The sequence below is a fragment of the Triturus cristatus genome, chromosome 12, assembly GCF_964204655.1.
Source record: "Triturus cristatus chromosome 12, aTriCri1.1, whole genome shotgun sequence".
NCBI lineage: Eukaryota > Metazoa > Chordata > Amphibia > Caudata > Salamandridae > Triturus > Triturus cristatus.
This window is the reverse complement of record NC_140595.1, coordinates 615,990,995-616,018,183: the sequence shown is the minus strand read 5'-3', so window position 1 is coordinate 616,018,183 and position 27,189 is coordinate 615,990,995. Positions and strand designations below refer to the sequence as shown.

The window sequence follows — 27,189 nt, the reverse complement described above, 5'->3', positions numbered from 1 at the left end:
TTTCAACCAGATCAATATGGGCAGTGTAAGGGGAGGCAGTGCAAAGGTCAGAGGGGAATGACGGAGGAGATCACTCCAGATAGTTACTTAGAGTTAGGCCCCGTTGGGAAGGCCTTGGAGCAAGTCCCCACAATCCCTGAAGCATCCACCTTTGATTATTTTAATTGTGTTCTGTTAAATGTTCGCTCTATGGTTAAGCATAGGTATGAAGTGGAGGACCTTATCCGCTCCTCCGCTCCAGACATTGTTTTTTTAACTGAAACCTGGACAGATAACTCTTCTGTCCCGGACTGGAATATTGCCGTTCCGGAAGGATATGCATATCTGTCGCAAAATAGGGAAAGGTGGAGGGATAGCCATTATCCATCGAGCCAACTTTAAAGTTCATAGTGAGAGCATTCTGACTCTCCCAGCAGAAGCACTGCAGTTTCGCATAAAAGTGAATAACTTACAGATCTTCCAGGGCATTTTAATATATAGACCCCCTGGACCAAGAGGAACTTTCACGCAAACACTGACGCTTTTAGAATCGTATACTGACTCTCACTCTTTTACGGTCCTGGGCGACTTCTACTATCATTTGGAGGTGAACAATAATGTGGAAACCGCGAGACTTTTAGATAATATGGCAGCCCTCAATCTAACACAGATAATAGTAGGTCCCACGCACACAGCTGGTCATACGCTGGGTGGGATTTTTACTAATGAGGCAGATATTTGCCTCTCTAATGTAGTGGAGCTACCATGGACTGACCACAAGGCCATTTACTTTAAACTTAAAAGTCTGAAAAGGCGGCTCACAGTACAAGCTAGTTTGACTAAAACTCCCATTAGACGTTGGGACAAAGTAAAGGAAGGAGTTTTTGAATCAGCATTAGGTCCAGGCCCCACTGGACTAAACGGCGACAACAACACCACAATACAGCAGTTTAACAACTGGATTCTGGGAGCAGCAGATAAGGTTGCACCAGTAAAACTAGTAAAAATACAGAAAGGGAAGCTATCCTCCCCGTGGTATACTACTGAACTCAAAAGCTTAAAGATTGTTTGCAGAAAGGCGGAGCGCCTCTGGAGGATCAACTATGATAACTCAAAGGAAACATTATACAATCTTGCAATTCGTGAATATAAGGAGGCAATAGTGGCAGCCAAAAAATACTTTTTTTCAGTTAAAATTAAGGAGGCGGGTAACTCCTCCAGAGAATTATTTAAAACAGTTAACTCACTGATGAAGCCTCAGCAAATCAATACTTTTAAGCCAGACCATACTTTCTGTAATGCCCTTGCAGAACACTTTCAAGAGAAGGTCAAGGGAATCTATGGTAAATTTTCTAATGCCATACAAGCTCACAATACGCCAGTTTCCTCACACAGCTCTCATGTAGGCTGAATAGTTTTCAGCCGATGGGCAAAGATGAGGTTAATGGCATTCTGCTTTCTCTGAAATCCGGAGCTCCAACTGACCCATGTCCCCCCTCTTTCCGATTTTGAATCAAACTATAACATCCGGTCAGTACCCTGCCATTTGGAAACGCGCTGCCATCACTCCCCTTTTAAAAAAACCTAGTTTGGATCCAGCCAATGTTCATAATTATCGCCCCATTGCCGGCCTTCCTTTTGCAGCTAAGGTTTTGGAGAAACATCTAAATAAAGCGCTTACAGCCTATTTAGACTCGAATACTCTATTAGACTCGTCCCAACATGGCTTTCGGCCACGTCATTCTACGGAGTCAGCGCTGGTTAGGGCAGCTGAAGAGATCCGTAGGGCAGTCGACAGTGGTGGAAAGGCAATTTTGGTACTTCTTGATCTGTCGGCTGCCTTTGATACCATTGATCACTTGGCCCTTGCACAGCGGCTGAGGGAAATTGGGATAGGAGGAACCGCCCTTACCCTTCTGGTATCCTTTCTCAGTAGCAGGGAGCAGAAGCTGTTCTGGGAAGGCATGACCTCAGATGATTTTTTCCTTCCCTGCGGAGTTCCACAGGGGTCAGCCCTGTCTCCCACTTTGTTCAATGTATATATGACTTCTCTGGCTGATCTTTTCAGGAAACATGGCTTTGTCCTAGTTTCATATGCCGATGACTCCCAACATGTCCTAACCACCAACAATCAGTGTGGAGCTATAGCAGGCAGATTCCACTCTTGCCTTACAGAGATCATGTCCTGGATGGGTCAGAACTATCTAAAGATAAACACGGATAAGACCGAGGTGATGGAGTTTGGGCCGGGTTTGCCCCTGTGGAACACATCATGGTGGCCGTCAGGGGCGGGTACATGTCCGACTCCAGCAGGAAAAGTTAGAAATCTGGGTTTCCTTTTTGACAATAAACTCAATCTGGGAGTCCAGGTTAACAGCCTTGTATCCTCATGCTACTATCTTTTGAAAACTCTGAGAAAGGTGCTCCCTTTCATACCACTAGAACTCCAAAAAACTGTGATGGTGGCCCTGTTTCTTTCAAAACTGGACTATTCCAATGCCCTATTTTTGGGGATTGATAAGGGTCAGTTGATGAAGCTGCAGTCGCTACAGAATGCAGCGGCTAGGCTGCTGCTGGGTCTTAACAGAGGACAACCAACCTCAGCAGCATTGAGATCTCTGCACTGGTTGCCCATCAAACAACGTGTGGAATTTAAGGCGCTCACTTATGTGCACAAGGCAATATATGGTGGCGCTTCAGAAGATCTAGAGAACTTTTTTTATACCCTATGTCCCTGAACGCCCCCTTAGATCAGCTACGCAGGGTCTTGTTAGAGTCCCAAAAATGAAAAAGTCACGCTGGGGTGGTCGGTTGATAACCTATTGTGCGGCTAGACTGTGGAATAACTTGCCTCTAGCCATGAGACTGCAACCCGACCTCCAGACTTTCAGGAAAGGATTAAAAACTCGCCTTTTCAACACCATATGAGTGACTCTCTGATGCTCCCTTCTGTCACACCTCAGCGCCAAGACGCCTCTGCATTCGAGCGCTTTACAAACCTATAAACATAAACATACTAGCACGCATATTCAATTTCCGAGATCGGGATACGGTTCTAAAGGTGGCGCGCATTGCCCCCTCTATACATGTTGAAAACTGCACTGTGACCCTTTATCCAGACTACACGGCAGCGGTGACCAAGCTGCGGCGTAATTTCTTGGACGTCAAGAAAGGACTGCGCAATCGGGATCTTAAGTATGCAGTGCTGTACCCTGCAAAACTAAGGGTGGAGGCAGAAGGGAAACGTGGCTGGATGGGTGGCGCCCGGCCGCAGGGCCCAGGAGACAGGGACAGACACAGAGGCACCCAGCCATGACATCGGGGTCGTCAGGAGCAAGAGAGTTGGAAGCCTCTGGTGGCACGCCGCAGAACGCAGATGAGAACTCAGATTGATGTCGTGCCTGGCGGACCGTGGAAATGAGTGTGGAAACCCCCCAGAGACATGGGCGCAGAGACCCGACAACGCCATACTTTGATGTGAGAAATCCACTCACCAAGATTTACTGGACATACGAACTAATGTCACCAGTGACGCTTGTTATTGCAGCAGTGACATTGAGCTGTGTGCAATTGGCCGTTTTAAAATACAAGTTTAAGGGAGGGACCTCAGAAGATCGCTGAATGGCTCTCCCCCCCTCATGCAAGTACAAAGTTCTGGGAATTAAGCACTCTGCTAAGTTGGGGTGGTGGGTAGTTCTGAGTCCGCCGTGCAGGGAGGCAGGGAGGAGGGAGGGGGGTAGGGGTCAGTTAAGTGGGTTATCGTTTGGTTTGTTACAGATGCATAGTGATGGACTTGATGGCATACATAATGGCAACATGACGCGGATACTACAGGGCACTCTCCACTCTTACATAGCTGCTGACACATACGACACGAACGGATACACTCACAGACGTTTCAAACACTCAGTTCTTAGACTCTAGGGAGATGCTACCTCCTTTCACTCTACTGTCTTGGAATGTAAATGGCCTGGGTGACCAGATGAAAAGGGGACTGGTCCTCCAATACATCAAATGCAAGGGGCTGGCTGTTGCGCTGATACAGGAATCACATTTGATGGGCTCAGCCTGTAAGGCCCTGGATAGATGGGGCTACAAAATGGCAGCTTACTCGTAATTCACCTCTGGTTCTCGGGGGGTGGGGACCCTGGTCCATAAACGTTTCCCACTGAAAATAACTGGGTCCTGGACAGATGACCAAGGACGTTTTGCAGCGACATCATGTCAATGGGAAGGATGGTCGTACAATCTGGTATCGGTCTATGTCCCACCAATGCTGCATCAGTCAACCTTGGGGAAATTCTTGGTATCACTCCGGCAGGGCGAACTCATTGTGGGGGGTGACTTTAACGCTACAATTGACGCATCCATAGATAGAAAACCCCCTAGAGATTCCAGCTGTGCAAATCTTCAATTAGTGGACTTTGTTAATGCCATCGGTCTCATTGATGTCTGGAGAGCCAGGTACCCACAGGAGCGACCATATACCTTCCACTCGGGAGTTCAAAATAGTCTTTCAAGAGTAGGCTACATATTTACATTGGCAGCAGGGCTGGAAAGGGTATTAGAGATACTACATTTACCCAGGGGCATCTCAGACCACTCACCAGTGCTCACTACATATACATCCTACACTCCGGGACGCGCCGACTACCCCGAATATCTTAAATATCGCACGATTGGGAAAGGTCTGCTCACAACCACGGAGCAATATTTAGCAGAAAATGTGTCCTCTCCAACGACGCTGTGGGAGGCATATAAAACTGTATTACGTGGCCAGGCAATCTCACTAGGTGCAAGGCATAAAAAGATACAAAAACAGCGGATTGAGACTCTAGAACAAGGGGTAGCCCAGGCAGAGGCTGACCATGCCACAGACACCAATGATGCCACGGCACATAGGTTAAATTTAGCACAGCAGGAATACAGGGCCTTTGCATGGGAGGAGGTGAAATCCATACTCACCAGCACACACACCATACTATTTACGAGCTTGGTGATAAAGCAGGCAAGCTCCTAGCCTGGCTGGATAGAAAGGAAAGAGCCAGCCGATGGATAGCCTAACTCAGATTAGAGACTGGTATTGTGACCTCAGACCCCCAGCAAATCGTTGATACACTAATGGCCCACTATGAGAAAATATATACGCCCATAGCCACAAACACCATAGAATATAATCTAGCTTTTCTAAAGGACATACAAATGGCCACACTGTCTAGTGATGCCACTCAGGCACTGGAAGCGGATCTGACTCCAGACAAGCTCGTACTAGCGATAGGCGCATTGCATACGGGAAAAGCCCTAGGACCTAATGGTATTCCTGTAGAATTCTACAAAAAATCAGCCACTCAGCTCGTACCACACCTGCTCAACATGTACATAGTTTGAAAAAAGCGGAGCTGTCTAGGGATCAGCGCCTAGCGACAATAGTTGCAATACATAAACCGGGAAAACCGCCACAGGAATGCATGTCCTATAGGCCGATATCCTTGATAAACGCAGAAGGTAAAATAATTGCTAAAACACTGGCCATGAGACTGCAGCCATATCTTGCAACAGTGATCCACTCGGACCAATTCGGATTGATGCCAAACCGTAACACAGCGCTGAATCTCAGGCGACTCCATAGTGCGTAGGTCTACTATCGAAGAAGACGCAGTTATTCTGCCCCTGGATGCGCGTATGGCATTCGACTCGGTTGAGTGGCCTTTTTCTTCGCGGTCCTCCGCCACATAGGTTTCGGCCCCAAGTTCTGCGAATGGGTGCAATTACTATATAGAAAACCCCTGTCACAAGTTGTGGTGAATGGAAGCATCTCGGCAGACTCCCCTCTGGGAAAAGGGACGAGACAAGGATGCCCCCTGTCACCGCTCCTATTTGCAATAGTGCTGGAACCGCTGGCGGCATGGATACAGCAGGATCCGGTCATCCGCCTGTTAAAATGGGCTAGGGGATGGGAGGATCGTATCTCGCTATATGCGGATGATGTGTTGCTGTACCTGACATCCCCTTCACGTTCTATTAATTGCCTATTAGATATATGTGCCGCATATGAGCGGGTCTCGGGCTATACAATAAACTGGGCAAAATCGCTCCTCTATATACTCCACGGCCCCCCGCCGCTACTCCCGCGTAACTGTGAAATCTAGATGGCTGACAAGGGATTTAAATATCTCGGTATATATATATAACACATCAAGCCACGCACTTCATTGAAGAAAATCTCATGCAACCCCTGGCGCGTTTCCGACGAATGTCAAACACTGGCGATCACTACCGCTCACGCTACTGGGGAGGGCAGCTCTCTTTAAGATGATGGCACTTCCCCGATTCTTATATGTCTTACAAAACACACCGTTCCCGGTTTCCCCTGCATACTTTACAGCGATAAACGCCGAAGTAACCAATCTGCTATGGGATGGGAGATCTGCCCGTATAGCCATGCATAAGTTAGTGAAGAGCTGGTATGACGGCGGTATCGCCCTCCTCAATATAAAAGTATACTACTGGGCGTCACAGCTCATTGTAATAAACCAATGGCATCATGCATCGCAGGAAGAACCAGCGTTTCGCATGGATAGGCATCTCCTTGAAGCTGAAGGGATTATGGGGGTATTATATAATAACTCCAGGCAGATGGCTCTTACAGGTCCAACGGCACATACAATCCATGTCTGGCACGAGGCACAACGAGCACTGGGCTGGGAGGGGATCATAAGGCAGGCTACACCATTATGGGACACCCGGAAACTGCGAAATACCAAGGGATTTAGACAATGGGACCTGATTGGTATCTCAAAAGTGGGAGATATGTGGAATAAAGGAGAGGTTGTCACATTCACCCAGCTACAAGTCACGGCCTAGCACAGGCAGAAACTTTCAGGTATATGCAGATTAGACATGCACTCATGGCAGTAATTCCACCAGGCACACAACTGCCGGAGGCCTCACCGCTAGAGGACAGGCTTGTGACAGACCACTTGAGTAAAAAAGCTATTTCCCAAACTTACCGGAAAATAATAAATAATCAGCCGAACCCCATGACGGCCCTTAAGGAGCGATGGGTGGCTGACGTGAGTGAACTGGATGAGGCAGACTGGCAGGAAGCAATTGCGTCCCCGAAAGAGGTAGTGATACCCTCTAAACTAAAGCTAATACAATTAAAAATTCTACACCGCACTTACTATACGCGAATACTTCTGCATAGACTAGGCAGTGTGGACTCACCACTCTGCCTAAGACTGTGTGGCGCACCAGGCACATTTTGGCACACACTCTGGCAATGCCCGGCAATCATATCTTACTGGGAGGCGATTATGCACACGATTTCACAGGTTAACGGAGTTACTGCTCAGCTGGAACCAAAGACATGTCTGCTCAACATTTTGGAGCCTGCAGATCTCAACCATGCGGCTCAAGACTGGGTGGCACTGGGTATAGCATTGGCAAAACAGAGCATAGCGCAGCACTGGGGCTCAAGATTGACCCCTAACCATCGACAGCGGTGTTATGATATGGATGGCACAATGCTAATAGAAAAATCAGTCTATGTACACAGGGGATGCCCCAAAAAATAAACAACGGTGTGGGGAAGGTGGAATGCATTCCGGGGCAATCTCTGCGAACCCCCACAAGAGGAATCGTTGTCAGAGGATAGTGACTAACAACCGAGACGAGAGTATTGTGATGTGCAATGTGACTTTCTGCAGTTATATTGTCAATGAGTGAGAGGTGGAACTTGCTAATCATTGTAAAAGGTAAACCACTACTGTATAATATTGTTTCCCATTATGTATGCACTATCGAATATTCCAGTAATGCATCGACTGTTATTCAATGTTAAATGCCAATAAAAATGTTTATATATAAAAAAAAAAACGCAATAAAGAAATGTAAAAAGAAAAATCGAAGGGACTATAGAGTTAGACCAAGATAGAGGGTTCTATCCCCTCAATTCCCTTTTCAATTGCAATCTCCAGTACGCCAACAGTCATATCAACAGCACCAATTCAGTCTAGTAATAGCCGAGGCAGGAGACAACACCAGCAACATCAAACCCACTGGCAGTTCTCCTCCAAGACAATACCGACCTGAAAACAGTGAGTATCTGTTAGACCTGTCAGCCCTTTGGGTGGTCCCTCCTCATCATTATTTATTTTGTCCCACTTTTGCCTCAAACCCTGTTTGAATTTTTCCTTTTTGGGAACCACCAGACTTTTTCGTGTTGCTACAGATTCAGGGAGCCATTTTAGCTACCCCTGAAACTTCTGTCTGAGGGCCTGAAGCACAAAATGGTGGCCACCTGTGACATCACCAGCATCCACTGGAACCTACCAGCACCTTCCAGAACATTCCAGGAGCTTCCAGAACCCTGTGACAGTTGGAGACCGTTTAGAATGTTGGGAGGATAAGAGAGGCAGTTGGCAGTTGGAGCTGGCAGTTGGCACCTGACTGGTGGAGAGAGAGGAGCACAACAGTGAAGGAGGAAGGAGTGAAGCAGCAGGGGTGGAAACTTGTGCCTGGAGTGGGGTCCATAAACCCACCCTTGATACTTGTCCCTACTGATGGATCCCAGCCTATAGCCCTGTGTGGGAAGAAGACAGAAAAACTCATCCTAAGGACCTGAACAGCAGGAACAGGCCTTAGAAGCAGAAAGCAGCAAGATCCTGACCTGAGAACTGGTTTCCCTGGAGTCCGGCGTCGAGTAGCCTAAGACCTGGAGCCCGAGGTGGAGAAGCGGCGCTGACTGAAGTAGCAGACGTCGTCCCCGGAGCCGCCAGAGGTCGTGAGAGGGCGCCGACGGAGGTCGTGAGGAATACCAGAGGTCGAGGAGGAAGTGAACCGAGGTCGAGCGAGCGGCGTCATCGGAGGAGTGAAGTCCGCCCTCCGGAGTCGTCGGAGACCGAGGTCGAGGAGCACCGGAGGTCGGGAGTGAGGATCGCACTCCGGAGTCGCCCGGAGCCTGTGAGGAGGAGCACCGGAGGTCGGGGGTGAGGATCGCACCCCGGAGTCGCCGGAAGTCGACATCGAGGCCGGCCGACGTCATCGGAGCCGAGAGCGCCATCGGACCGGAGCCGCCCGAAGTCGACATCGTGAAGAGACTGCCCGACGCCGTCGAATCGGAGGTCGAGATCGAACCGAGGCCACCGACATCGGACCGGAGCCGCCTACCGGCGTCGTCAAAGAACTGACATTGTGCCGAGGCCGCCGAGACCGAACCGGAACCGCCTCACGGCGTCGACCCGACTCCAGCGGCGTCGGAACATCAGAAAAAGGGCAGTAAGTGGAGTAGAGGGCGCCTAAGGCCCTGTGGAGACCTGAGAGACTGCTCTAAGGGGCTAGGGAGGTGCTGAAACCCACCGGACTGTGCCTGGGGTGAACTGGGACTAACCTAGAGAGGTTGTGTGGAGAAGGAAAGCCAGGGCATTGGTATTCCCCCCCTTTGATCTACCTCAGTTTAGGCCTCAGCCTTGTCCCAGCCAGGGAGTAGCCTCCCCCCTCAAGCCTTCCACAACCCTACAAGCTGTGCCTGGGCCAAATCAGCCCTTAAGAAGGGAAGTGTCATCTGATTATATGAGGGGTGCTGTATACTTGTAATTATTTATTGGGGATACTGTATTTATTGAATTTTTATCTATTTATTGCTGCACTATATTTATAGGTCCACAGGACTTGTTGGTGTACAATATTTATTGGTACAGTATTTATTGCCTCAAAGTATTTAATTGTCTGTATATATTGCACTTGTATTTATGCCCTGTTATTTATGATCACCCCTATTTATTTCAGCAAACAGCCAATATTTATTTGACCTGCACTATTTAAAATGTATATACTGTGATTGACCTATTTATTTTTCCAATCAGCAACTAAGAGAAAAAGATAAAGAAGAATATTTTCATAATTTTTACGGTGTAGAGTCGTTTTTGGAACGGATGCACGCATGGTTGTTGTATGGGTATATTGTATGCTTAGCACTGCGCCTGTTTCCTGACCACTCGAGCCAAGCTACCACAGTGTGTTCGGGGAGTCCACCACCACCCTGCGGAGTGGGAGTGGGCGTTTCCAACATAAATTGGTGTTCAGTGGTGGGATAGAGCTGTGCCTACGTATACTCAACAATAACTGTGGGTAGTCCATAGGCCTACACCGGGAGTTTTCTCAAAGCGGCCTTCCTGATTGTGGGTTTTTGTTTTTTCCAAATTTACTCTGGTGGTGGGAGGAGGTATTATTAAAGGTACCCCCCTGCATTGTTACTGCACAAAACCTGTCCTCTAACCTGAGTGGGCAAGATGGAGTTTGTACTAGAAAATCTAGAAACGTACACTGTGGCCCAACTCAGGGAGTTTTGCCAGCGGGAGGGGGTGTACTGTCCCCCAGGAGCAAAGAAGGGTGCACTCCAAACCAGCTTAAGGGCTTGGGGGGAGGCACGCCGAGAAAGCAAGGCTGAGGAGGAGGACAGGGATAGAGAGCCTGACCCCGAGGGGGCTGAGATGTACCAACCTGAGGTGGGGAACCTGTCAGCAGGGCCCAGAACCATTTCTAGGAAGGGCAGCAGTGCCTCTAGCGGTGGCTTGTCTGAAGTGGAGCTAACGGACCGGAGGGAGAAAAGACAGCTCACATGGGACTTAGCAAGGCTGGAAAAGGAGAAGGAGGAGCAGAGGATGGCCCATGAATTGCGACTGAAAGAAATAGATCTTCAGATCTTGAGAATCGGGGCACAACCTGTTCCTAATGGTGGCAGCCAAACCCAAGAGATCACCAGGGAATCTAAACCATACCTGCCAAAGGACATAGTGGCTAGCTATGGAGTGGGCGACGATATCGCCAAGTGGCTAGCGGCCTATGAGGTCTCACTGAGGGCCCATGGGGTTCCGGAGAAGTACTGGGGAGGGGGATTGTATAAGTACATGCCTCCAGCTGGTAGGGATGCTTTATTGGCCCTCGAAGAGGATGAGCAAACCCACTACCCCACCATGAAGCTGGCGCTCATCAGAAAGTTTGGACTAACACCTGAAAAGTACAGACAGAAGTTCAGGGGTAGTCACAAACTGGGCACACAGAACTGGGTGGACTTCCTGGACTATGCGAAGAAGGCAATGGAAGGTTGGATTCAGGGCAGTGAAGTAAGGAGCTACGAGGAGCTGTTCGACCTAGTACTGAAGGAACACCTGCTCGAGAAATGTTTCCCTGAACTGCGGCAACACCTGGTGGATAGCAAGCTGACCAGCCCCCGGAAGCTTGCTGAGGAGGCGGACATTTGGGCTAGTACCCGGGTGTCCACAAGGGGGACTGGAGGGGATACTCAAAAGGCCGGACAGGGCGCCCCCCAGAAGAAAGAAGGAGGGGAAAAGAAAAAGGAGTTCTCCAAAGGCCCCCAAAATAACTTCCAAGGGAAGGGAACAGGATTCACCTCTAAGGCTAACCCACCCAGAAACCCTAATCCTGGCCAGAGTCAGCAGCCAAGGGTTGTCCATTGCTATGAGTGCGGTGGTGTTGGACACTATAAAGGAGATCCGAAGTGTCAGAAACGATCACCCCCTCCCACTGGAGGAAAGCCCCCCGGAGTAGCTAGTGTAGTGCTCGGGGAGGAGATGCCCTTAACTAAGGGAAGGGAGTGGGCGGGTGTCACTTTAGTGTCCCTGGGAGAACGGGAGATGGTTCCTAAGATCCAGGTGCCCGCAAATACCGCAAAGTATGGGCAGTGGATCACCATCAACGGCCAAAGAGGGGAGGCTCTGAGAGACACAGGAGCCAGTATGACTATGGTGCGTAGCCAGCTGGTGTCTCCAGAGCAGGTAATTCCCGATGTACTCCACCCAGCCGCGATGGCTGACGGCAGAACAGGTCACTATCCCGTGGCCGAGGTTCCCTTTGAATGGGGGGGGGTTGCAGGTTCACTTCGAGTTGCCGTAAGCCCTGCCGTGCCAGTCGATTGTCTGCTGGGCAATGACATGGAGCACAACGCTTGGAAGGAGGTGGAATACCGGACTCACACCGAGATGCTGGGTACACCTGACTGGGCCTGTGTTAGCACAAGGTCCGAGACTACCCGAAGAGGGAGTTCATTCCGGCTGGAGCCTGGAACAAAGGCCCAGCCAGCTGCCAGTCAAGGGAAGAACCGAGGACAGGAGGAGCCTGCCTCGGCGTCTCCACCCCGTAGGACGGATAGGCCACCGGAGGTGGTGGACCAGGAGTCTGCGGAGGGGGACGTTACCAACCTGGAGGACCTACCCATCCCGGCCGAGTGGCACGTGGAGGGAGGCCCGTCCAGGGAGGAATTCTGCCAGGGCCAGAGGGAGTGCCCTACCCTTGAAGGGCTGAGGCGACAGGCCGAAGCCCAGGCAGCAGGGAACGTTGAAGGGAACTACAGTGTTTACTGGGAGGATGGCCTCCTCTACAGTGAACCCAAGGCACCCCTACATGGATCGTCACGAGCCTTGGTAGTTCCTCAACGTTATCGAGCCTTCCTTCTGGAGTTGGCTCACGAGATACCATTGGCAGGACACCTGGGGCAAGACAAGACCTTCGCCCGTCTTGTCCCACACTTTTATTGGCCTCAGATGAAAGTGTCGTCCGATACCTACTGCCGGACATGTGTGTCTTGCCAAGCCAGTGGGAAAACAGGGGTGAAGCTGAAAGCTCCCCTGGAACCACTTCCTGTCGTTAGCACCCCCTTTGAAAGGGTGGGCATCGACATTGTGGGTCCATTAGATCCACCAACTACAGCTGGTCACAGGTTTATCCTGGTTCTGGTGGATCATGCCACACGGTACCCAGAGGCAATACCTCTGAGGACCATAACAGCACCTGTTGTGGCTAGGGCCCTGATGGGAATCTTTACCCGAGTGGGTTTTCCCAAGGAAGTTGTGTCCGACAGGGGGACCAACTTCATGTCAGCATATATGCGGGCAATGTGGAAGGAGTGTGGAGTGACCTACCGGTTCACAACTCCTTACCACCCCCAGACCAATGGTCTGGTGGAAAGGTTTAACAAAACCTTAAAAGGCATGATCAGAAGTCTGCCTGAAAGCCTGCGGAGGAAATGGGACGTCCTCCTACCCTGTTTACTTTTTTCCTACAGGGAAGTGCCACAGAAGGGAGTGGGCTTCAGCCCCTTCGAGCTTCTGTATGGGCACCCTGTACGTGGACCTCTTAACCTGGTGAGAGACGGATGGGAAAGAACTCCCAGAAAGCTCCCCCAGGATGTGGTGAGCTACATGCTGGCCTTCCGGAGCCAAATGGCTAAGTTGTGGAAGCAAGCTTCTGACAACTTGGAAGCCAGCCAAGCGGTAATGAAGGCGTGGTATGACCACAACGCTCACCCGGTGGAGTTGGAGCCTGGCCAGAAGGTGTGGGTGATCGAACCCGGAGAGCTTAGTGCCCTCCAGGATCGCTGGTCAGGACCCTTTGAGGTGTTGGAGAAGAAGGGTAAGGCTACCTACTTGGTGGACCTGAAGACCCCTCGTCAGCCCCTGCGGGTGCTGCATGCCAACCGCCTCAAACCCCACCACGAGAGGCCCGAAGTCATCTTGATGATGGTGACTGACGGAGGAGAGGACGTGGAAAGCGAGCCCCTCCCTGATCTGTTTGCGTCTCAAGAGAAGGATGGGTCGGTGGAGGGAGTGATTCTCTCCCCATCTCTAACTCCTGAACAGCAGGAGGACTGTCGCCAGGTCCTGGGGCAGTACTCCTCGTTGTTCTCCCTTGTCCCGGGTAGGACTCACCTGTGCGTCCATGACGTGGACACAGGAGACAGCCCACCTGTGAAGTCCAAGATCTACCGGATGTCAGACAAGGTGAAGGCCAGCATTCATAGTGAAGTCACTAAGATGCTGGAGCTAGGAGTGATCGAACCTTCTAGCAGCCCCTGGTCCAGTCCGGTGGTGTTAGTACCAAAAGCTGCACCACCAGGTGCCCAACCAGAACTGAGGTTCTGTGTGGACTATCGGGGACTGAATTCAGTGACCAAAACTGATGCTCATCCGATTCCTAGGGCGGATGAATTGATTGACCGGCTGGGAGCTGCCCAATATCTAAGTACCTTTGACCTTACTTCAGGGTACTGGCAGATCTCTTTGACTGATGGAGCAAGGGAAAGGTCAGCCTTCTCCACGCCCAATGGCCACTACCAGTTCTGTGTGATGCCCTTTGGGCTCAAGAACGCACCTGCCACGTTTCAGCGCCTGGTAAACCAGATCCTCACCGGAATGGAGAGTTTCTCTGCTGCTTATCTGGATGACATAGCCGTCTTCAGTAACAGCTGGGAGGATCACTTGCGTCACTTGCAAGCTGTTCTCCAGGCCCTGAGACAAGCTGGATTGACGATCAAGGCCAGCAAGTGCCAGATCGGGCAGGGGTCGGTAGTGTACCTTGGACACTTGGTGGGTAGGGGAACGGTGCAACCCCTCCAGGCGAAGATCGAGGCCATCATGGCCTGGGAACCCCCCAAGACACAGACTGAGGTCCGAGCATTTTTGGGCCTCACGGGATATTACCGCCGCTTCGTGAAGGGGTACGGTACCATCGTAGCCCCCCTCACGGAGCTCACGTCCAAGAAACAACCTCGACGGGTAGTCTGGACGGAGGCTTGTCAGCAAGCCTTTGAGAAATTGAAGAAAGCCATGTGCGAGGCCCCGGTCTTAAGGGCCCCAGACTTTTCCAAGAAGTTCATTGTCCAGACAGATGCATCAGAACATGGCATTGGGGCAGTGTTATCGCAACTCAACGAAGAGGGTCTGGATCAACCCGTGGTCTTCCTATCCAGGAGACTACTTCCCAGGGAACAGAAGTGGAGTGCAATAGAGCGTGAAGCCTTTGCAGTGGTATGGGCTCTGAAGAAGTTGCGGCCATACCTGTTTGGCTCGCACTTCCTAGTTCAGACCGACCACCGACCCCTTCGTTGGCTGATGCAAATGAAGGGGGAGAATCCCAAGTTGTTGAGGTGGTCTATTTCCCTACAGGGGATGGACTTTCAGGTGGAACATCGGCCTGGAGTGGACCACGCCAATGCAGACGGTCTCTCAAGGTATTTCCGCCTTAGTGATGAGAACTCCCAAGGGGTTGGGTAGCTCTCCCCACTTTCAGCTGGGGGGGACGCGTGTTAGACCTGTCAGCCCTTTGGGTGGTCCCTCCTCATCATTATTTATTTTGTCCCACTTTTGCCTCAAACCCTGTTTGAATTTTTCCTTTTTGGGAACCACCAGACTTTTTCGTGTTGCTACAGATTCAGGGAGCCATTTTAGCTACCCCTGAAACTTCTGTCTGAGGGCCTGAAGCACAAAATGGTGGCCACCTGTGACATCACCAGCATCCACTGGAACCTACCAGCACCTTCCAGAACATTCCAGGAGCTTCCAGAACCCTGTGACAGTTGGAGACCGTTTAGAATGTTGGGAGGATAAGAGAGGCAGTTGGCAGTTGGAGCTGGCAGTTGGCACCTGACTGGTGGAGAGAGAGGAGCACAACAGTGAAGGAGGAAGGAGTGAAGCAGCAGGGGTGGAAACTTGTGCCTGGAGTGGGGTCCATAAACCCACCCTTGATACTTGTCCCTACTGATGGATCCCAGCCTATAGCCCTGTGTGGGAAGAAGACAGAAAAACTCATCCTAAGGACCTGAACAGCAGGAACAGGCCTTAGAAGCAGAAAGCAGCAAGATCCTGACCTGAGAACTGGTTTCCCTGGAGTCCGGCGTCGAGTAGCCTAAGACCTGGAGCCCGAGGTGGAGAAGCGGCGCTGACTGAAGTAGCAGACGTCGTCCCCGGAGCCGCCAGAGGTCGTGAGAGGGCGCCGACGGAGGTCGTGAGGAATACCAGAGGTCGAGGAGGAAGTGAACCGAGGTCGAGCGAGCGGCGTCATCGGAGGAGTGAAGTCCGCCCTCCGGAGTCGTCGGAGACCGAGGTCGAGGAGCACCGGAGGTCGGGAGTGAGGATCGCACTCCGGAGTCGCCCGGAGCCTGTGAGGAGGAGCACCGGAGGTCGGGGGTGAGGATCGCACCCCGGAGTCGCCGGAAGTCGACATCGAGGCCGGCCGACGTCATCGGAGCCGAGAGCGCCATCGGACCGGAGCCGCCCGAAGTCGACATCGTGAAGAGACTGCCCGACGCCGTCGAATCGGAGGTCGAGATCGAACCGAGGCCACCGACATCGGACCGGAGCCGCCTACCGGCGTCGTCAAAGAACTGACATTGTGCCGAGGCCGCCGAGACCGAACCGGAACCGCCTCACGGCGTCGACCCGACTCCAGCGGCGTCGGAACATCAGAAAAAGGGCAGTAAGTGGAGTAGAGGGCGCCTAAGGCCCTGTGGAGACCTGAGAGACTGCTCTAAGGGGCTAGGGAGGTGCTGAAACCCACCTGACTGTGCCTGGGGTGAACTGGGACTAACCTAGAGAGGTTGTGTGGAGAAGGAAAGCCAGGGCATTGGTATTCCCCCCCTTTGATCTACCTCAGTTTAGGCCTCAGCCTTGTCCCAGCCAGGGAGTAGCCTCCCCCCTCAAGCCTTCCACAACCCTACAAGCTGTGCCTGGGCCAAATCAGCCCTTAAGAAGGGAAGTGTCATCTGATTATATGAGGGGTGCTGTATACTTGTAATTATTTATTGGGGATACTGTATTTATTGAATTTTTATCTATTTATTGCTGCACTATATTTATAGGTCCACAGGACTTGTTGGTGTACAATATTTATTGGTACAGTATTTATTGCCTCAAAGTATTTAATTGTCTGTATATATTGCACTTGTATTTATGCCCTGTTATTTATGATCACCCCTATTTATTTCAGCAAACAGCCAATATTTATTTGACCTGCACTATTTAAAATGTATATACTGTGATTGACCTATTTATTTTTCCAATCAGCAACTAAGAGAAAAAGATAAAGAAGAATATTTTCATAATTTTTACGGTGTAGAGTCGTTTTTGGAACGGATGCACGCATGGTTGTTGTATGGGTATATTGTATGCTTAGCACTGCGCCTGTTTCCTGACCACTCGAGCCAAGCTACCACAGTGTGTTCGGGGAGTCCACCACCACCCTGCGGAGTGGGAGTGGGCGTTTCCAACAGTATCACATTCCCTCGCTTATGTATCCTTCTCTGGTAGGAGGGAGAGTGTCTCATTTATCAGAGTGGGAGCTCATAAACACCCAAATGGATACTCCATTCAGTTCAAACGTCCTCCTCCTGCAGTACCTCCAAAATCAGCACCAAATCATCAATTACCGCTGTTAAAAAAGGAGGTTCAAACCTTACTTAAACATTTAATACAACCGGGTCCTTTTTTGCAAAGAGGAAAAGGTATCTATAACAGATCGTTTTTGGTACCCATGAAAGGCAACCAATTGGATTTCAGGCCTATTCTCGACCTACGGCACACAAACAAATTTATAAAAAGGCAAACATTCAGAATGCTGGCCCTGCATCAAATATGTCCACAATTGGTGAAAGAAGACTGGATGTGTTCTGTAGATTTCAAAATGCATGTCCGTAGTAGCAGCTCACCTCCGGAGACTCAAAGTCAGCATTTACCCTTATCTAACAAATTGAATGATAAAGGCACTCTCTCATCGAGAAGCACAGGTGGATTTCAACATGACAACAAATCTCTTGACGAGACTAGGTCTACAAATCAACCATGAGAAGTCCGTCTCTTTGTTTTGCCAACTTCCAGATTATTTAGGAACAACCTTAGACACAACCAAAGAGGTGTGTTCTTCAGAGGAGAGTGTCTACAATTTTTGGGAAATGTTGCCTATTACTTCGAATGCCTCATCTAACAGCCCAACAGATATCATCCCTCCTAGGGTCTATGATGTTTTGCATCCACCTAGTACCAAATTCATGACACTGAATGAGACAACTACAGCAGTACCTAGAGAACCAATGTTCTCATTGGAAGGACAGTTGGGAAGACAAACTTTCCCTTACGACACACAATCTCTGCCGTGGTGATGCAAGATTGACAATTTACTTAAAGGAATTCCTTTCTTTCATGATCTTCCAAAACAAACCGTAGTCACAGATGCCTCTCTAACAGGGTGAGGAGTGCATTTACAAGATCTTGTGATAGAAGGAAAATGGTCACAGAGGGAACTGTGCCACATAAACTTTCTGGAAATGAAAGCAGTCCAACTGGCTCTAAAAGTGTTTGCCCCATCATTACTGTTCAACAGAGTTTTAATCCTGACTGACAAACCACGACAATGCACTATCTGAACACGCAAGGGGGGAGCAAATCAAGGATCTTATAAGAATAAGCTTAGTCGATATGGCATTGGTTACTGGTGAGAAACGTTTCTATCCAAGCAATTTACTTACCAGGAGTTCAAAACGGCCAGGCAGACCTGTTAAGCAGGTATTTCATAGAAAACCAAGAATGGGAACTAGACGATAAGGTTTTGCTGGACATTTTTTAAGACTGGGATGTACCTGACATAGATTTGTTTTCCAAAAGAGAAAACACAAAATGCCCAAACTTCGCATTGAGAATATGGGAACAAAACCCGTTGGAAAATGCCTTTTTGATCAGCTGGTCGAAATGTTTTCTCTATGCCTTTCCCCCAATTCCTCTAATTTCTACAGTTATTTCTCAGACGCAAAGCATTTTATGCCCTAATGATTCTAATAGCACTAGAATGGCCCAGACAGTGGTGGTATCCAGAGGTACTTCACCTCTCCGTCAAGCCCCACAAACACAACCTTCTGTCGAGGATGCAAGGGAAGATCTTTCATCCCAATGTGCAATCATTGAATTTGGGAGCATGGCTCCTGAACTCATCCAATATGATCACCTAAATCTTCCGCCAGACTGCATGAATAATAATAATATGAAATTTGTAATGCGCTCAGCTTACCCAGGGGCGTCCCGGCGCAACAGACCAGAAGGGGAGACTCAGCTAGTCACTACTGTGGAAACAGGTAGGTCTTAAGAAGTTTCCTAAATGGTAGGATCTTGGGCTCTGAGCGAATCCTGATGGGCAGAGAGTTCCAAAGAGAAGCCACCTGCACCGAGAAACGCCTACCCCCAGAACGAGCTTTTCTTACTCTGGCTGACTGCAGAAGGTGTTTTTGGTCCGAGCGCAGCAGACGTGGAGGTTTATAGGGACGGGCCATATGCGCAAGGATAGGGGGGCCTTTGCCATGTAGAATTTTGTGGGCAGTACATAGCGCCTTAAATTTCACCCGCTCCTTCACGGGGAGCCAGTGAAGCGCTCTGAGAGCAGGAGCAGCAGACTGCCTTCTGGAAACATCCATAAGGATTCTCGCAGCTGCGTTTTGCACCTGTTGGAGAGTTTTAAAGGTCGCTTCGGGGGCACCGAGAAACAGCGCATTCCCATAATCGAGCCTCGATAGGATTAGGCCACGTATCAACAGCTTCCTTGCTGGATCAGGAAGCAAAGGTAGCACCTTTCGGGCTGATTTCAGTAAGCCAAAGCAAACCCCTGCGGTCTTCCTGGCATGAGTCCGGAAGGACAGATCTTCTTCCAACCATACTCCCAAGGACTTGATCTCCTTCTTGGGGGATGGTGGATCACCAAGAGACCGGGGCCAACAGGTCGCAATAATGGAGGGACTGGGATTGCCCAGGAGCATCAGCTCGGTTTTACCTCCATTGAGCTTTAAGGCAGAGATGGACATCCAACGATAAACATTGGCGAGGCAGTCGTGTAAAACCTCAGGTTGTTCCGCCAGCTGAGTGAGGCCGACCACCAGCTGAGTATCATCAGCATAGCTGATGATCTTCACCCCCGAGGGGGCGACCACTCTTTCAAGTGGAGTCATATATATATTAAATAAAGTAGGGCTCAGCGATGAGCCCTGCGGGACTCCACATTGAAGAGGGATTAGGGCAGATTGCTCTGACCCCTCCCAGACTTGGTAGAAACGGTCAGATAAAAAAGATCCCAACCATTTCAGGGCCGACCCTGAGACACCTACCTCTGACAGACGTTGGAGGAGCACTTGATGACTCACAGTGTCAAAGGCAGCACTCAAGTCCAGGAGGATCACTGCCACTGACCCTCCTGTATCTAGAGTGCTCCTTGCCTCCTCCACTACTGCCAGCAAGGCAGTGTCTGTTCCATGGCCGGGACGGAAACCAGTCTGGGAGTCTCCTAGCAGGTGGTTAGACTCAAGATGGTGAGAGAGCTGACGGTTAACCAGCTTCTCTGCAATTTTTGAGAAACCAGGCAGAAGTGAAATTGGCCTAAAGTTGGTCAAGTTGGATGAGTCCATTCCTGGCTTTTTCAATAAGGCCTTCACCACGGCCTTTTTCCATCTCTGGGGCACTATGCCCTGCGTGAGTGAAAGGTTCAAGAGGTCAGTCAGAGGAGTTGACAAGGTGTTAGCCACGAGTTTAAGATGTTTTATGGGGACTGGGTCACTCGGGGAGCCACTCTTCATCTCTAACAGGACTTTTATGACCTCCTCTTCCGAAAAGGGGCCAAAAGATGCTAGCTCAATCAGGCAACTTGTAGGACTAGCAACCGATTCATCGCTTTGAGGGATAGTAGGTAAGGAGGATAATATTTTCTCTATTTTAGAGTGGAAGAAGCTGGCCAGTTCCTCACATTTTTCTTTGGGATTATCATGCAACACTGGAGGGACCGGAGCTTTCAGAAGTTCCTTGAAGATTTTAAACGATTCTCCTGAAGAATTGCTTGCTCTCTCAATCCGGTCGCTAAAGAAAGTCTTTTTAGCGTCCTTCAGTGCGCTTTTATATTTCCTAAGTTCCCTTTTATAATTGGCCCGGCTATCTTCCGTCCACTCTCTCCTCCAGGCACGTTCAAGCCTTTTACAAGAGGTTCTGATGCACCCCAGTTCGGGGGTATACCAGGGGGCAGAGCCAATCCTTCTCTCCCTGACAAGCCTTCTTTTATTAGGGATCAGTAAGTCCAGAGAGTTGGTAAGCCATTTGCCCAAGAGCTGGTCAGCAGTGTTGGGGTCATCTGTGAAGTGAGGACAGGTTCTAGATAGCTCTTCCGCCCAACTGTCCACCGGGAGCTTCGACCAAAGTCGATCCACAGTATGTTGTCTAGGAGCGGGGTCTCTGCGGTTCCCCAGCAGCCAGCTAAACGGAACAAGATGATGATCAGTCCAGGGGAGAGCCAACATCTGAAGAGCCTGCAAGTTCACAGAGTTAGCAAAAACTGCATCAAGCTGATGGCCTCTGTTATGGGTAACTCCCATATTAACAAGATGAAGGTCCAGTGCACCAAGCGAGCTTACAAGCTCCCTTGCCACTACATCATTGGGGTCGTCAAAATGAAAATTGAAGTCCCCAAGGGTGACGAAGTGGGACGAGGCAGCAGCCAATGGGATGACAGCCTCCATGAAGGAATCCACGAAATTCCCTAAGGTAGCGGGCGGCCGATACACAAGGAGGCCAGAGATAGAGACAGTTGAGGAGATGCAAAGGGTAAACTGACAACTTTCAGCGTTGTTAATGCCACAGTCGACTGCTTTGCATACAAATGTGTCTCTGTAAACAATGGCCACTCCACCCCCTCTCCCATCCGGCCTATCAAGATGGAACATAAGATACCCCGAGGGAAGAGCGTTGACGATGTCGGGGTCGGAACCTGTAGTCAGCCACGTTTCCGTCAGAAATAAAACATCCAGACCATAGTCCAGAAGGAGGGAATGAACTTCGGTAGTATGACAAGGCAATGATCTACAGTTGAGCAGTGCCATAGTAAGAGAGTTAGGGTGCTTACAAGTATTGTACGGGCGACAGTCAAGACAATGATTGAAAACGGAGCCCTCAGCCCAATAATAGCAGCAGCTGGGGTGTCTGGGCGTGCGTAAAGCAAGCAGTGTGTCCCGTGAGTACCTGTAACAGGGGATCTGAGGGCAAGAGGTGTTTAGCAGAGTGGTGTGCCCTGGGCCCGGACGGGCCCAGACGGGCTTGACTCTGGCGAAACTCCGGCGATAGTCCGGCGATGACGCTGCGTGATGACGCTGCGCGTCAGCATGGCTAGCTTTATGCACACCGAGCGCGGGACACTAGAGACACTAGCGCGCTACCTGCGCCTCCTGCAATGTCCCCCCTCCCAAGATGGCCACCAGCACGAGACAGTGGGCAGGGACCCGCTAAAACGCGGTGCTTTGACCAAATTAAGGTGAGAGTAAGGTGGCAGCAATGCAGGTATGCGAGTGGATTTAATTTAAAAACAGGGGAAAAACGAGTAACTAAAATTAAAATAAAACACAAAAACGGGACGTTTTAAAAATGAATTACAGCAGCAGCCAGCAGCAGAATAGCAGTGAGTGCGAGGCTATCCTAACGCTAGTGGTCAAGATGTTAAGGGTGCTCACCTGAGATTTGCCTGGCTTTATGCACACCGAGCGCGGGACACTAGAGACACTAGCGCGCTACCTGCGCCTCCTGCAATGTCCCCCCTCCCAAGATGGCCACCAGCACGAGACAGTGGGCAGGGACCCGCTAAAACGCGGTGCTTTGACCAAATTAAGGTGAGAGTAAGGTGGCAGCAATGCAGGTATGCGAGTGGATTTAATTTAAAAACAGGGGAAAAACGAGTAACTAAAATTAAAATAAAACACAAAAACGGGACGTTTTAAAAATGAATTACAGCAGCAGCCAGCAGCAGAATAGCAGTGAGTGCGAGGCTATCCTAACGCTAGTGGTCAAGATGTTAAGGGTGCTCACCTGAGATTTGCCTGGCTTTATGCACACCGAGCGCGGGACACTAGAGACACTAGCGCGCTACCTGCGCCTCCTGCAATGTCCCCCCTCCCAAGATGGCCACCAGCACGAGACAGTGGGCAGGGACCCGCTAAAACGCGGTGCTTTGACCAAATTAAGGTGAGAGTAAGGTGGCAGCAATGCAGGTATGCGAGTGGATTTAATTTAAAAACAGGGGAAAAACGAGTAACTAAAATTAAAATAAAACACAAAAACGGGACGTTTTAAAAATGAATTACAGCAGCAGCCAGCAGCAGAATAGCAGTGAGTGCGAGGCTATCCTAACGCTAGTGGTCAAGATGTTAAGCATGACTATTCGTAAGGAGGCTAAACGGCCAAGCACAAGGTCGTCTTATGCTTTTACATGGAAAACATTTGTCATCTGGTGCCTCCAGGACAATAATGATCCAATTAAATGCCAAGGAGATGTTATCTTGACTTATTTGCTTCATCTGTCTCACTCCAAACTGCAATTGAACTCTATAAAAGTGCAATTGGCTATAACAGCATACAGGAAGAGGACGAATCACAGATCTTTCTTCACTTCACCAGGACTGAAAAAGACTTTTCCTTCTATCCGACAGCCTGCTGCTTCCTGGGAACTAAATTTAGTGTTATCTAGATTAATGACTTCTCCTTTTGAACCCATACACAAGGCCTCAGTGCAGCTTCTAAAATGGAAGGTAGCTTTTCTTGTAGCTATTACATCAGCACAAAGGGTTCGCGAATTGCAAGCTCTCTTCTGTAGAATCTTTTACTATTTTTCAATTCAGAACACACCCTTCTTTTTTTCTTTTTTTTTTTTACAAAAAGCAAAGCTATCCTAGATATTCACTTTAATCAAACAATTATCTACCAAATGTTTTCAATAATCCCTCTTCTCCAGCAGAAAGGACTCTGCACTCTTTAGATGTGCATAGGGTACTAACATTTTATTTGGCTAGAAGTAAAGAAATCTGCAAAATAAATCAGTTCATAAATTATGGACCTCTGAGAACTGGCATGGCTTCATCAAAATAAACCATTGCCAGATTAATTGTTTCTTGCATATCCTGTTGCTTTCAGTTAGCTAACAAACCTCTTCCAGTTAAACCTAGAGCACATTCTACACGTAGTAAGGCTACTTCTATCACCTGCATTAGAAATGTTCCAATTGCAGAGATTTGTAAAGCAGCCACATGGAAATCGAATCAAACTTTTAGTAAACACTACTGTTCAGATGAAGACTCAAGAGCAGATTCCTTGCAAGACCAGTCAACTCTTAGAAATCTGTTTAATTAGTGCAATTCAGTATTGCCTCATGCCTGGTTTATTCTGCATCCAAGATCAATATCTGATTTCATATTGCATTGTATTTACAGCCGCAATCTAGGGATATTCTATTCTGTGTTTGACTATTAGTGAGGATCCTACAATGCAGAATGAAAAGTTACTTACATGTATTCCTAGTTCTGCATCGTAGGTATCGTCACTGAAATCCACAACATCATCCCTCCTCCCCGGTTGTCAATACATTTGCTGTATATGTTTTCCTTCTTCTACAAATTGTATTGCCATTAAAAAACGAGGTAACTCTACAAGTCGAGAACCGAGGTATTACCTCCTAATAAAAAGGAATTTTCTCAATATTTGAAGATCAAGTGTTCCGTGATCCCAGCAGATGCTTGGGAATATTCTGTGTGTATGACTTCAGTGGGGGTACCTTCGATGCAGAACTAGGAATGCAAGTAAGTACATTTCCCTTAACTCCATATGTTGAGGTGTGCAAATAACTACTGTTCCTAAATTCTAGCACATATTTCAGAAATACATACGTTTCTTACATAACCATTTTTCATTGATTATATTTTACCACCATGAACACACACAAAGAACAAGTACTATAAGCTGCTGCTCGGTTGTTGGCTCTGGCTATCACATTGTTAGGAGAATCTTCAAACCAGATATATCCCTATGACCAGAAAGGTCTATCGTACTTAAGAGTATATTACTTTTGTAAATTGCCCATCTTCACAAAAAACTGATGTAAACTTTATCACCAATGGTTGTTTTTATTGCTTTTTAAATTATTTTTTATTTCAAAAATAAGTTTTTTTTTTTTTTTTTTTTTTTACTGTAAGGTAACTTCACAGATGATCCTTACTAAATTTTGAATTTTATCTACATTTCAGAAATGTTTAGCTTCCAGGGATTATCCATGGGTTCCACACCTGTTTTCACGCACAATACAAATAAGTGGAAACCACAAAAATTTTAGAAAGATGAAAAAACTGTTAAAATTTTTGTTTTGTACAGTTCTGATTGACCATGCAAGCTGGGGAGATAGTGGTCCTAGCACAGCAAACATTTCATTGATGCCATCTTTAAAAACAAAATACACTTTCTTCCACTGCACCTTGTTTCCTCCCTCCCCCATAAATAAATTTAGATATGTTTTGAGTATTTTTCGGTTCTGTCCAGAGAAATCTACAGACCCTAGGTGCCATAAGACTACCCAGGATGTTGCCAAATAACGGGAGGCATATTTTGTATAGATGCCTTCAGTGAAAAAATGTATAAATGTTTCAGCGCAAAGTAACCCAAAATTCCAAACAAGGGCTTAGCACCGGGGGAGTAAGGCTTAGTAGCCAAGTGGCTATCACCTTTAGTTTTCAAATTCTCAGTGAGCCTCTGCTTTGAGGGGCTTACATCACTAAAGACCTGTTCCGTGAGGATGGTTTGTGGATATGTAGCTCTGAGTTTGTACTCTTGCACAATCTCCTGAATTTGATGTGTAATGCCATTTGAATGCCATTTGCTCTCTGTGCTCTTTTGCAAAATAATTGTTACCACCACCTTCGCTTGCTAAAATGAGATAGATCTTCCAAGTAGTGCCTGTAATCCTATAATTCAGTATGTTTTTTCCACATTTACCTGCTCCAGTCTTTCACTGATGCCACATTTCATAACTTATGTTAAAACCTTGAAGTTTGGCCCGGTGCAGCAATTGGGTTACCATTGCTTGATCATAAAACAATGCAAAGCAATTAGATCTGGTGTTGGATCGCAGCCTTTTGAATTTGTCAAGGCTTGTTTTATCATTTTTTTGTGTAAATACTTTTTGTGAGGGAGCTGCTGGGCCTTCACCAATATAAAAACTAAAAATATGTTTTGGTCTTAGAAAGCATACACTGCCATAGTAGTGCCTGACAATAAAGGAAACTACATTGTGTGCAGATGTGCTCCTTGTGAAAGAGCAGAATGCCATCACCCTAAGTGACATTAGTAAGTGACTGAAGTGGACTATCCCATTGTCCCATGTAGTGTGCAGAAGTAAAATGTAAATGACACAACAAGAGACAAGTGGATGAGAAGGGTTTGCTGTAAGCCACTACACGTAAGGTTTGGGATGCACTTCACGTGACAATGAGCGTTTGCATTGGTGGTGTTTGTCAAATGCCAGTTTCGTTCTGGTATCGAGACAAAGCAGCACTGTGTTTAGAATATACAAACTATCCCATGTAATGTGTGCTTTTTTTGCATATGTAACTTTGACACTAAAGGTGTAAATGGCTTTCATGATCAAATAGTGGTAATTTATTGTTTGGAAACAAAAATATAAATAGTTTTTATTTTATTTTACTTAGAGCCCTGAGCGCTACCTGCAGCTTGGTGCAAAAGTTCCTAAGGGATCCCTTCTTCTTGGGCCACCAGGCTGTGGAAAAACCTTGTTGGCGAAAGCAGTGGCAACTGAAGCACAAGTTCCATTCCTGGCTATGGCTGGATCAGAGTTTGTGGAAGTGATTGGAGGTAGGGTATGGTTGGTGAGCTTCAGCCTTAAAACCATCATCCAGTAAAATATTTCTTTCCTTCTGTGTTTCTTTGATCTTGGCTTAAAACATAAGGTGCACAGCACTCGCAAATAAACCATTGTGCACATCTTCTCTTTGTTTTTTTTTGTTTGTTGAACATTACCAGGTGACTAAAACTAAATGGGTCAAAGTATCAGCTTAGCTTACACTATTATCTACCTTAATAACATCCTCTTGAGCAGGTGAAGCCAGTTATATCTCACACTTATAATTTACAATTGATTCAGATCATTATCACATCTCATGTCTGTATGAATCTCTTTATAATGCTTCATTACAACCTAAACTTCATTCACCGGATTTTGGTGGTTACAGAGACATAATGCTGAAAATGTATATTATCCTTTTCCTTTCGACTATCATGAAAGTGTGCATGCAGGTGCCTCCTGTTGTATCCTTCCTCTTCTTCTTTCTTTTGCACTCACCCTGCACCCTCGTTACAGTCCTACATACTTTCCAATCAGTTTACAGACTCTTAAGGGAATTACCTTGTTACCTAGTGCTACATAATTGGTAGAAAACTCGCATTTCACCTGAAATACTATTTGTTCCATGGTCTACTTGCCACCTGTGGCACTCCCACTGAGGGTGTTAGGTTGGTTTACTGAAAATACTTTTGAAGTTCTGTGGAACTAGCGACCTTTCTCAGGATAGCT

At 48.2% G+C, this 27,189-nt stretch overlaps 1 protein-coding gene across 2 annotated transcripts in view; it reads left to right on the top strand.

Moving 5' to 3' along the window:
* Nucleotides 1–27,189, top strand: part of SPG7 (SPG7 matrix AAA peptidase subunit, paraplegin) — a 359,427-nt gene that overhangs the window by 155,351 nt on the left and 176,887 nt on the right. For both annotated transcript variants that reach the window (XM_085639919.1, XM_085639920.1), the window contains exon 8: nucleotides 26,309–26,471. In XM_085639919.1, coding sequence (XP_085496045.1) covers nucleotides 26,309–26,471 — 163 coding nt within the window. The remainder of the gene's footprint in view (nucleotides 1–26,308; nucleotides 26,472–27,189) is intronic.